At 33.7% G+C, this 12,878-nt stretch overlaps 1 protein-coding gene across 3 annotated transcripts in view; it reads right to left on the reverse strand.

Moving 5' to 3' along the window:
- The window catches only part of LOC129002617 (rap guanine nucleotide exchange factor 4), a 140,053-nt gene that overhangs the window by 28,038 nt on the left and 99,137 nt on the right, over positions 1-12,878 (reverse strand). For 2 of the 3 annotated variants that reach the window (XM_054430561.1, XM_054430559.1), the window contains 3 exons: positions 11,036-11,087; positions 2,820-2,929; positions 117-351 (listed from right to left, as the gene is read on the reverse strand). In XM_054430561.1, the coding sequence (XP_054286536.1) occupies positions 117-351; positions 2,820-2,929; positions 11,036-11,072 (382 nt within the window). In that variant the 5' untranslated portion in view covers positions 11,073-11,087. Of the gene's footprint in view, positions 1-116; positions 352-2,819; positions 2,930-3,624; positions 3,768-11,035; positions 11,088-12,878 lie in introns of those variants that run through there. The other variant, XM_054430560.1, reaches the window with a different exon arrangement.

Genomic DNA, 12,878 nt, shown 5'->3' on the forward strand with positions numbered 1-12,878 from the left:
CTAATGCAACATTTTTTTAAGCGTGCAGCGAAGAAACGCTTTATTATTTACAGCTTACCAACAGTGTAAGATTGACTAAAAACCTTTATGAAAATACATTACACAAAATTACTTACCATGGAAAATGACGCCCTCTTCAAGAAGAGCTTGCCACATGCCAGTGGCGACATGGCGCGACGGCACTCGTGGATCCAACCCCATGAGCCAGTCCACTAGTTCTGAGCCACTGGCACAACGGCGCACCACCAGGCGACCCCCGGCGCTCTTACGATCACGCAGCACACAGCTGGCGTCGTTGAGCAGCAAGGTACGCAAGACCCAGCCCGCACGAGCCATCGCCACGCTCGGGGTCTAGGTGACCAAAAGAACAAATCGCTTTATAATTTCCCAAAAATCCGGATTTTGCTTAATCAAGACATACACCATTTACAAAATATTAATTAATCAAGATGTCATATAGATTGATTCACCGAGTAAACCATTTTATTCTGTCTCACATGTTTTACTAAGTTAATTTAATTTAATTTTAAAAATAAAGAAAAATCACAGAAATGTTATAAGTGTCTTGCATTATAAGAATGGTGTAAAACAAATATAATAAGAAGATTATGAAAATGGCATGATTTTGTTTCTGTGTGTAACATGTGAACCTCACCAATGTTTAAGTTATGAACTCTGTAATGCAAACTCTCTAGACAACTTTTACTTTGTGTCGCTCGTCGCTGACTCATAATGAAACATGAATCATTTAATGTCACACTGAATAGGAAACCTTCTTGTGATGTACATATTCTCTATACAGTACAGGTTATGATTCCTGAGTCATGAAATATTCTAACCACATTCGTAGGAGGAAGACGTGATAATTTTACTTCTAACACGAAAAAAAAAATTGACTAGAATTACAAATTTAACACAGCTGGATAAAAAAGTCCAAACAGTGGGTTAACACCTGCATTGTTTGGAACAATGTAACAATTAAAATTTTAGTCATTGGATACTAGTCAAAGGTCAAAGTGTATGGACAGTGTGTACTATTATTATTCTTTAATTTGCAATTAATATTGATGGCGTGTATTTCATAAAAATGTACAACTGATGATATAAATTTTGGAACAATATAAAATAAGTACAGTATTAACATAGACTAACCAACACAAGTAGACTTCTCATCCCATTGTAAAATTTGAGGCTCGTTTTTCGTGTCTAGTTCTAGTTCAGTTCATGTTGGTGACACTGATCGCTTGTGTCGACGAAATTTTGTTTCTATTATTTTGGACAGATTTCGTGATTTTGCTTTACTGTTTGGTAATATAACTAAGTATGTAACATTAAACTCCATTACATAAAAAAAAAATGATAATATTATTGATCATATTATTAATGATCTCTTATTGATTGATCAAGCTTCCGCAGCTTTTTGGTTGAGGTTATAACAACAAGTTATTGTTTATAACAACGTTTTATTGAGGTAAACGAGGTTTTAAATGACTGAAATTACAAGAAACTAATTGTAAAGGAAACACAACCTTTAGAGTGCAATGAATGGAACAATACAATTTTATCCAGCTGAACCATAAGGATGAGAATTATGATATATATAATCTACTAAAGGAGTATGTTTTATCTATGGTATTAATCGTTTGTAACAATTGTTTGTGAATAAAATAAACAAGTACTCCAAATACAATCAGTAGGATGTCATATGATATAGTAATTTGTGTGTAACCCTTAATGACATTCCCTTGGTATGATTCATATGATATCTGAGAGACAGATTATATTCTGAGGCAATTATGATACAAGAAAGATTAGAAAAATGAGGAGTAAATACTGATATGGTGAATCTCCAAAACAAAACTATAAATTCATAGAATTGCCCCTGGTATGAGTCATTCACTTAAACAACAAAGACTTTTCAAATATAGTCTTTATCTGCAGGATGTAAAATAAATACATCGAGGAAACTGATATAATTTAGCTTAGACTGGATTTTTCTTAGTACTTATTGATCTGGCGAGTGGCGATTCTCCAAAACACAACTAATTAATCTATTGAAAGGTCCCATATGATTAAATAATGAAAACATTTATGATGATGTCTTAACATTATAGGAGAATCATTTAGATGTTGACAACACTGACATGGTTAACTCCAAAACAAACTAAAACTTCCTGTTCAGGCTGCATGAGTGACCTTGTATAAGTAACTATTTTTGAGGAGGTTTTCAGACCATTGTATCACTATTACAGCCAAATTACCTGCAGGTATGCGCACAACTATTTTAATTGAATAAAACCAAATATTACAGGATTTTATTTAAAATTAAATAAGTATAGATTTCAAATTTTGTTACAAAGTAAACAAATAACACAACACTTTTGCAATAAGATTGGTGTAAAAAAATATGTAAATATGCTTAAAGAAAATTGTAAGTAAAACAAATTAGACTAATACCAATCACTAATGGCTTAAAACAATGTTAGTTCAACAAAAGAAAATTAAAAGTGCTGCCATTTCCATAGACTTCAAACATTGTATTTGGTAGAATCTTGGAAAAAATGCATAGGCTATACGGAGCCCATAATATAAATTGATAAAAAAGCTTATATCAGGTCCAAATTGTGCCAATCTTCAATATTGCTTCAGCATTAAGCGCAACTATCTAAAAAAAACCACAAAGACGTAAAGTTTTTGAAGTCTTGAGGCCAATTCTTCCCTGTGGGGAAAAAAGAAGAACAAAAAGGACAGGTCTCTAGCAAGGATAATGCTTCTCTTTACATATCACACGGTTGGCGCGTAACAGACATAATACCTACATCTGTGATAGGCTCGGCCGGATTGGAGTTGTCAGGACTGAGAGTCCGTCGTGATTGGGAGACCGGAGGTGAAGAAGGCGACTGACATTTGGTCACCCCAGGGCCAAAACCTGCACAAATCATCACAGAGGTCTTAGGCTCTAGAAATCTTGAAAGGTTTCAATCTAACGATATACTAAACAAGATAATAAATGTGATGTTATTTAGGCATTTTATGTATGATATGGCTATTTTATTTTGTCCATAAAATATACACAAAAAGACAGAGGGAGTTGATTGATCTGAATTAAGATTAATTGTAAACATGTTAAGATATAAGATGTGGGATAAGAATGGTAATAGAAATATACATTTTATAGGGCCTAATATTAAGCCTTGCATGAATAGCGGTTACACAATTCTTATAGGGTTACAACAATAGAGAAGGGAATATATTGCTTCAATCAAACCCAAGCCTTTTGTAGGATGAACTGTTGTACATTTCTATTAACTTGGTGCTATGGGCCTACACTTAAACTTACATTTCTCAACCATATTTTTAACAATTTCTCAACGTAAACATGAGATTATATTATAAACGTCTTTAGTGTTTGTTTTATTATGAAAAACTATTATAGCAGTACAGTATATTAAATTCTATTATTTTTAAAGGAAAGGGAAATTGTTGACAAAATATTATCCAAACAGATTAAATACAGAATCACTGTAGAACGAATAGTCCAGTACAGTATGTAAAGTTTTAATCAATATTACAATTAATATTATTTCATAAACATTGCCTAGAATATAAATGGTTAGTAAATACCTTCATTAACTACATCATGTTCCTCCAAATCAGATGGTTCTGGCATTTTACTCACTCAGAATTTAATCACTCAAACGATAAAAGATCTTAAAATAATTAAAACCAAGACATTTCACCCTTGGAACTGAAACAGGAACTACACTTCAACCCGAACTGAAGACTTGCAAATACACAGGAAGTTTTATAATCAAATCATAACTTCCTCACTTCTACTTCCTTCCACTCAATTTGCAAGAGAACGAGTTTTGAGTCTCGTAGTGAGATCAACAATGAACTGACTGAGACCAATCGAATCAGCTAATCTGAATAAACACATCAGCTGTGGAGCTGTGAAACATCACAGAGCGAGAGCAGTATGGCTAACCTAACAAACTGTTATGTCCCATAATGATAACAAAATTTCCCTCTATGCCGGATGGTCTTTTTAATTTCCGATTAATACATGTATACTAAATCTATAGAAAAGATCTCTTAGTTCTGTGATGAATCGCATCGAAGATTTATTTGTTACTGTATCTGATTTTACATAGGTATTCTTGTTTAAACAGGGTGGTAAAAAAGTCCTAGGACAGTTAAATATTTTAAAAAATAATGCAGATAGAGCTACAATACTTTTTAGAAAGTTACAGGGCATAAAACTCTATTTTAACACATATTCAGTGATCCAATAACTCTTCAGGGGGACGGCCCACAAGGAGTCTGAAGAAAATCTTAAACGGAAGCATAGGTCAATATGCACATCAAATTAAAGGTCTTTTTTAGTAGAATACAAAGCCGTAAACCGCACTTCAAAAGGTTGATCCTGCGCAAAATGATAGTTGTTCAAAGATTCATTTAATTTACATTGCTATTTCGCAGACTGGTTGAAAAACTTGATAAAAGCGAGGGAAGTGCGATTGTGAAAGTAATTAGGTTATTTTATAAGTCCAAACGAGATTGTCTCCTAAGAATCGGAAGAAAATTGTTAACGTAAGCATAGGTCGATATGCACATCAAATTAAAGGTCTTCACTAGTAGATTACGATGCCGTAAATTCAAGCTCAAAAGAATGTCTGAGTAAAAAATGGCAGTCGTTCAAAGATTCAAAATGGCGGATTCAAGAAATCTTTGAACATCTGTCATTTTGCGCAGGATCAACCTTTTGAGGTGCGGTTTGCGGCATTGTATTCTACTAAAAAAGACCTTTAATTTGATGTGCATATTGACCTATGCTTCCGTTTAAGATTTTCTTCCGACTCCTTGTGGGCCGTCCCCCTGAAGAGTTATTGGATCACTGAATATATGTTAAAATAGAGTTTTATGCCCTGTAACTTTGTACCAAGTCTTGTAGCTCTATCTGCATTATTTTTTAAAATATTTAACTGTCCTGGGACTTTTTTACCACCCTGTATATTTATTCTGCGATGGGGAACGACAATGTTTACGCCAACTAAACCTAGTAGGCCTAACAAATTACTATTCACTAAATCCATTTTTTGTGAAATTTTCCAACCATATTTATTATTTTGTGCTTAAACTCATTTGAATAGTATGAGAAGTTCCAATCATAAAATAATTTTGCACACTTCATTTGATAAGGCAAGACAGACGTAAAAATGCATTTTTTTCAAAATCACCAAAATAACATCTTAAATCTGTAGGTTTAGTCTGTTTAAAAAAAAAACCTGTAAATCATTAGGAAATCGGAAACACAACTTAAAATAGTATATTACGTTACTAGTCCTGAAAATAAGTGTTTACCGGACGAGTGTGGTCGTTCCCGTGCGAGACGAAGTCGAGTACGGGATTACCATACAAGTCCGGTACACACATTTTGGACAAGTTAACGTACGATTGTTTACGCCATACTACTAAATCTGTACAAGTCCTTATAAATTGCCACCAACTAAAGGTTTATAGAGGTTATGTTTTTGTTTATAACTACTCATTGCCACCCAAATACAGTATAATCAGCTGATTGGTGTCCGGTAATAGTAGTTTACGCAACGATTGCGTTAACATTATTTACGCGAGTTGCGTACACTACTTTACCTACGACATTGTTTTAATTACTAAAAATCACTACTCATAACTTCTAAAAGAGGTCATGTTTTCGTTTATAACCTCTCATTGCCACTGACAGTGATGCAACGAAACATTGTATCAAATACTAATTGCGCCAATCAACAATTGAATTGGCCTGAACAGCTGATTAGTTGAATTTTGAATCATTACAATTTTACTTCTCCTCTCTCAATCCTTGAACCTCATTGGTTCGTTACCCGTGTTGTTATGAGTAAAACTATGCTGTTATGAAAGTAAACAATGCTGTTATGTGAAACTTTTAAACTCTAAGAACTGAACTGAAACGGCTATTTAAAAAAAAAAAAAAAAAAAAAAAACTGTCGTAGGTAAACTCATTACAGTACAGTAGTATGCAATGAAACCCCATTTGATTAGGCTGGCAACAAACAGCTGTTTTCTGGACTAAATCCTTGCGTGGGAAGTTCGTCAAAATAGTGTAGTGTAGCGTAAACATTTTTACCTACGACAGTTTTTTAAAGCAGCCGTTAAAGTACAGTTCTTAGAATTGAAAAGTATCCCATAACAGCATTGTTTACTTTCACAACAGCATAGATTTACTCATAACAACACTGGTAACGGACCAATGAGGTTCAAGGATTGAGAGAGGAAAAGTAAAATTGTAATGATTCAAAATTCAACTAATCAGCTGTTCAGGCCAATTTAATTTTTGATTGGTGCAATTAGTGTTTGATACAATGTTTCGTTACATCACTGTCAGTGACAATGAGTGGTTATAAACTAAAACAAAACCTCTCTTAGAAGTTATGAGTAGAGATTTTTAGTAATTAAAACACTATCGTAGGTAAAATAGTGTACGCAACTCGCGTAAATAGTGTTAACGACACTCGTAGAAGTCTTTAAGGCACTCGCCAAGGCTCGTACCTTAAATTTTCTATTAGTGTTGTTAACACTATCTTTACGCAATCTTTGCGTAAACTACTATTACCTACGACCGTTTTTGAAAGGAGCCGTTTCAGTTCAGTTCCTAGAATTGAAAAGTGTCCCATAATTGTTTGTCCCAGCATTGTTTAATTTCATAACAGCATAGTTTTACTCATAACAACATGGGTAACAGGCCAATGAGGTTCAAGGATTGAGACAGAAGAAGCAAAACTGTAATGATTACAGCTTCAACTAATCAGCTGTTCAGGCCAATTTAATTGTTGAGTGGTGCAATTAGTGTTTGGTACAATGTTTCGTTGCATCATTGTCAGTGGCAATGAGAGGTTATAAACTAAAATATAACCTCTCCTAGAAGTTATGAGTAGTGATTTTTAGTAATTAAAACACTGTAAAGTAGTGTAAACACACAACTTGCTCATATATTGTTAACGACACCCGTAGAAGTTTTTAAAGCACTCGCCAAGGCTCGTATCTTAAATTTTCTACACAATATCTTTACGCAATCGTTGCGTAAACTACTATAACAGTTTATGTTCAATAAAAAAACGCACATTGTAGATAACTACAGTACAACTTTCAGTCTTTTGAACTTGCTATGATACGATGAGTGTCTAAATTACCGCAAGACATAACTTAAGATAAAATTCATACCACTATAGAGGAGTTTTGATTAATTGTCACACTCACTTTCTTTTCTAGTAACTATAGTTTATTCCTCATTACCATTTCGTTAGGTCGATAAATATTTGTTAAAACACAACAATAAAAATGTATAAACAAGAGGCAGTCTCTTCTTACTAACGAATTATGCAAATCTAATATTCCCTGCAATTGAGGTTGTTTTAAACTTAATTTGTTTGTTCATTTAGTTTAAGAGGCGGAAGTTAGGTTTATGTAAAGATAAAAGTTGTATTTGCTTCCCGAGAGAAGCATGAAGTCCGCCTGCAGGAATTTCGCCATCACGTTTATCACTTTCATTTCATTTCCGCTTCCCGCCGTGTCTTACACGTCTTATCATTTTTCCAACTTCCAGCTTCTAGTAAATAAACATTTTACGTAAAAGGGAAACACTAAAAATCTCCGTACTTATATACTCACATGTAAAACTCCACAGAAGTTATATTACAAAAATTCCACGGCTATACAAAATCTAGCCAGGGCGTTTCACAGTTAAAACGGACTATAGAAATCCCTTACTAAAAACATTAGGGAATTTAAGAATCATAAGGACGTAGGATTTTCTTGTCTTAGCGTACTCTATGACACATACATAATCGCTTATAGATTTACCATTATTACAGATGATCTAAAAACAGTTTAAAGGTACATTTGTGCGTTGCAAAGAATAAGCTCCCTTAGTGAAAAACGTATTTTTTTTATAATCTGCTAAAAATTTACAATGTCCATTGTTCATAGACTTGTGTGTATTTCATAAAATAAGTAAAATCACCATAGAGGGCCTAAGTACTATTCAGATTCAAGAAAATTTCACATTTAATTTGTTTTAGTAGCAATGCAGAGCAACGAAAACAGGATTTCTTTTACCTCAATCAAATAGTCAGTTTAAACACCTGAATAATCGTAGGAGCATTTGACAGAGAAGAATTAAAAACTGTGTCTGTCATAAAAATAAGCCCAGAACATTCACTAGTCTGCAGGTTTGCTGCGGCTGTTATATTTAGTCTTTGTTAGAGTGTAAGTTATGTTTGACCGTTGACCGTCCCCTTTTTTCACCAATTACTTCCCTAAACGTTTGAGGTTGAAAAAAATAGCAGCTTTAAGTACTCTCTGGATATGATTTTCATGTCCATTTTATTAATTGAGTAACTACCCAATTAAAGTAACTTCTCCCATAAAAAGTAAACCTTGCAGACTTAGTGAACGACGAGTTCTTAAAGCAGAATGGAAAAAACCTTTTTTTATCTCCTAGTTTAGTATAGGTTAAATTGGGATTAACACAATAATAAAGAACTTTGCCTGGATCAACTTTGGCAGTTATTTTGTGGAAGTTACACCGAAGCAGCTCAGTATAGGTTTTATAAGGTTTCCATAAAAAGTTTACGTTTGGATTTTCCAGGCGCCAAACCGAAAGAACAAATTGAATTTCGTCACCGTAGTTTGATTCTTTCCACTAAACAGCTCCTGAGATAAGACGAAGTAAACAAGATGATCTCTTTGCTGATTCCTTAAAAGCATTCGAGTTTGATCACAGTGTGATTTATTTGCTTGGTAACAAGACTTCAACGTTTGAGAGTAAAGAAGATACAGGTATAATTTGATTTGAGTCTCTTTAAAAGATTATGACAGATAGTTTAACAAAGAAAACGTTGGCAAATAAAGATACTTTGTTTATGATCGGCGTGTGCTATGCGCCTAAATACATGTTTACAACTCACCATCCACGTGTCTGGGATATAATACAGCAAGCTACATGTTTACTGCATATTATAGTTACTCAGCGAATAATTATTAACATAGTTACATTTTAGAATATTTAGATCGACGTGAACAATTTATTTACTTGAAAGTGTAACTAAATAAATATCCTAATCTAATGCGTGTTTTGGAAAACGAATGAGATTGATTTAAATGTAGGATTCAAGCAGGTATTGTAAAAAAAAAACATCCCAGGTTTTATGACAAAATATCGTTATGCTTTTACTTTCTCCCCCAATATATAGAGAAAATACCTATTGTTTATACTGCAAAAAATTTTAGAGTTCGAGTTTTAGATGGAAATATCCGTTTTGGGTGTCCCTGAACCTAAAAAAGGGGGTTTCGAAGTGATTTCTGAGCGTATTCTATGTTCAAAATGCACACAAAATGTGGTTTGATGTTGATGAAGTATGATATGTGGGTATTTTTGCATAATTTCTCCAGGCGTTTTTAATAATTTTTTATAAATTTTGATTGTTAATGCCCATTATCCCATAAAATAACGGAAAATCTTGTAAAAAAAACTTGAACGATTTTGATTAAACCAAAGTATGTTATACCAATTTTAAGTCTTAACAAAACAGTACAACCCTCATTGCTGAAACAATTACGGTTAAAAGCTATTGCAGCTTGTGATTTTCACTTAAAACCCATATAATAACAGGAAAAATCGGATTATCGAACAAACGGCCTGATTATAATTTCAAATCTTATACGAAACTAGCTGAACCCGGCAGACGTTGTCTTGCCTTTGACAGTTTATAATCCCGCGGGCTTTGCCCCGTTTAACTTCTTAATTTTCAAGATGATCTCGTTCGCATGGCTCAATCACGTCCTGGTTGAAGTTCGTTCGCTAAGCTCACTCACCTTTAGGTTGGAGCTCGTTCGCTACGCTCACTCACCTTTAGGTTGGAGCTCGTTCGCTACGCTCACTCACCTTTAGGTTGGAGCTCGTTAGCTGCGCTCACTTGCCTTCAGGTTAGCTCGTTCGCTACGCTAACTCGCCTCCAGGTTGAAGTTCGTTCGCTACGCTCACTCACCTTTTGGTTGCAAATTAGCTGTTGTCATAAATGTAAAAGAAATAACAGTGCTGCACCCTGTTGGTAATCCTTGTAACTTTAATGCTATTGAACATCATAGAACAGAACCAACTTGTTTAATTGAAACAGCTGTTAAGATTCATTAATTCCATTTTTCATAAGGTTAACATGGGAAACTCCAGAGCCACTGGGGCGGAGCCGATTGGACGGATCACGAAATTGATGGTGTATAAACCTATTCCATGACATTCTACACGTATGTACCAAGTTTCGTGGCAATCGGTTCAGCGGTGTCTGAGTTTATCACTGCCAAACAAACAAACATACAAACATCCTCTTTTATACTTATAGATGATACAACCCCAATTGCTGTGTAATGGTTCCAAAGATAATGTAACTTTTGTGATTATCTTCATAACCTACCACTCGCTAATGACATGGGCTGTAGACGTACTAATGGGTGAAAGTACCTGTCTGATTGATGACACTGTTTATTCTGTCTTAGATACAACAATAAGTTAAAAGTAACAACCGTTCTATAATTTCGTGGCTATTAAAATACAATACTTTTGGTAAAGATTAAAATACTAAGCTGGGAGAGCCTTGGTACTTCAGCGAAAGGCTTTGCAGGGAGGAGATCTGTCTGCGTAGGTTTAATTATATTTTTCATAAGAAAATTACGTCCTGGTGGGTCTTACAATTCTAGCGTGCACTTGCTGTTTTACCACTTCAAGGACTTCAAGTTTGACCACATTATAAATGCATTTTTGTTTAAATAGTCATACTTTTGGGGTTTTATGTTAAGTAGATGCCGTGCAATGAATAATACTAGCAAACTAAATTAAATTTGAAAGCTAATGCAATGCAGCACTAGTTAAGCCTGCTTTACATATTGCAGTAGATAATTGCCAATTAGTCTGGGTCTAATCTGGTACACTTTTAGCTATTTTTAATAATTAATTACTTACCATTTTTTACTTTGCATCCGGCAACGAGGTCACCCATAAGATCTTTGTTTTTCTGAAAAGGAAAATCTAATTAATTTAACAATATAATGGTAATGTATAAACCTTACATATTTTTTTTCAATCTTCATACCTAATGTTACTAAACATTTTATGTAAAATCTCATTTTACACATTGTTTTAATCTGAAATTTCTCATAATATGTTGACCGTAGTGGTGGAAAGAGTTAACCACGAATCTGTTGCCATCAAAATATTAACCACATCTAAAAGGCGGGTACAAAATGTCATTGAAAATAAATTTTGACAATTTAAATTTATATTAGAACCCTATGGTTTCAGTTTAAAAGTATGCGTAAAAGAATATGACATTAAATTTAGTGAAATAATATTTTTGTATTCATCAGATCAATGAAAATTCACTACGAAGAAAGGAAGTACTCGTAATAAACATAAACTAGTGATTCTTAACAGTAAGCATGGAACATGAATCATACACATACCAAGTAAATGCAACCCTTCGTAATTGTGCACAACATTACAGCATGAAAAATGGAAAATATACCTTATTTACGCTATTTAAATGCGGAGAAGTCTCATTTACTTCCAGGCAAAATCTTTAACAATTTATTTTTCCAAAATGAATAATTTCATCTCGCAAACCACTGTGAGGACAGCGGTTTTCCATTTTTGGCGCAAACGACATTTTAATTCGCCCAGCTGTCAGTTGGTAGCGCTGCAGCTCATTTATGAAGTCTTTATTTAACATTAACATCACAATGGCGGAAATGGAGAGAAGAATAATTACCCTGTCATGGCTCGTTTGTTATCATTTAAAAGTTTCTTTTCTTAGCTATATTTATGAAGACTTAATACTTTTTCTCTCTATCTCTCACTGACTGACTTTATGACTATACAAGTTTTGGGTCCTCAGAGTCTCAAGCTCTAAAAATTTTGAACAAAGTGTTTTTACAAGTTTTGGAGACATAATTTTGATATATTTCACCTCTTAGGCTTAGGTTGGCTTTCACAATGTTTCTTATTTATTTACGTTTAAAGCGCAATTATATTATACCTTCGCTTAGTGCTTACATTTTGCAAAATATGGCTTTATTTGTATGTAAATACTTGCTGTCAAAGGGTTATAATATTTACAAAGCCAAAGTTGGAATTGATAAGTTAACATGCATATAAGATGTCTCTATACTGTATTTTGTTTCGTCACCAGGTTTATTCAATGAACCAAGTTCGTAAAATACTATTTAATTGCAAGTGAACAATGCACTTTAAAAATACTTTCAAATTCTACTGAAGCTGTGAGTGTAAACCAATCTTGCATTTTAATTCGTCGAGAAAGAATTACTTCAACTTGAAAAAGTAAACGTGATTTACTTGTAATTTAACCAATTTACGATTCGATTTTCTTGTCTCATTCGAATGTAGCCACAGAGAAGTAAGAAATGTTATAGTTCTTTGTGATGCAGCGCAGTACAACCATTTTATATAAGCCTACGCATTCAGAAGTTTGCATATAAAACACTAATATTTATAGAGTAATTTTACCAAGGTCATTAAAATTGTCATGATGTTTAAGATTGAGTTATCTCAATACCATAATCCCCAATCATAAGTTTTAAAATAGCTTTGTATATCACCCTGCCTTGACTAATGTCAATTCCAATACAGAAGTAATTAAATTAAAAATAATCTTAATCATTCTACAAAAGCAACGATGTGATAGTTTGAAAGACAAAAAAAATCTGTGGTTTTACTTACTTAATAATGATTTGAAGTATAGAAAGCAACTACTGTATTAAGTATTAATGGTGTCAACTATTATTAGGAG

Source organism: Macrosteles quadrilineatus, unplaced genomic scaffold (assembly GCF_028750875.1).
Source record: "Macrosteles quadrilineatus isolate MER2022 unplaced genomic scaffold, UCM_ALF_1.0 Scaffold_9__3_contigs__length_116548681, whole genome shotgun sequence".
Lineage (NCBI taxonomy): Eukaryota > Metazoa > Arthropoda > Insecta > Hemiptera > Cicadellidae > Macrosteles > Macrosteles quadrilineatus.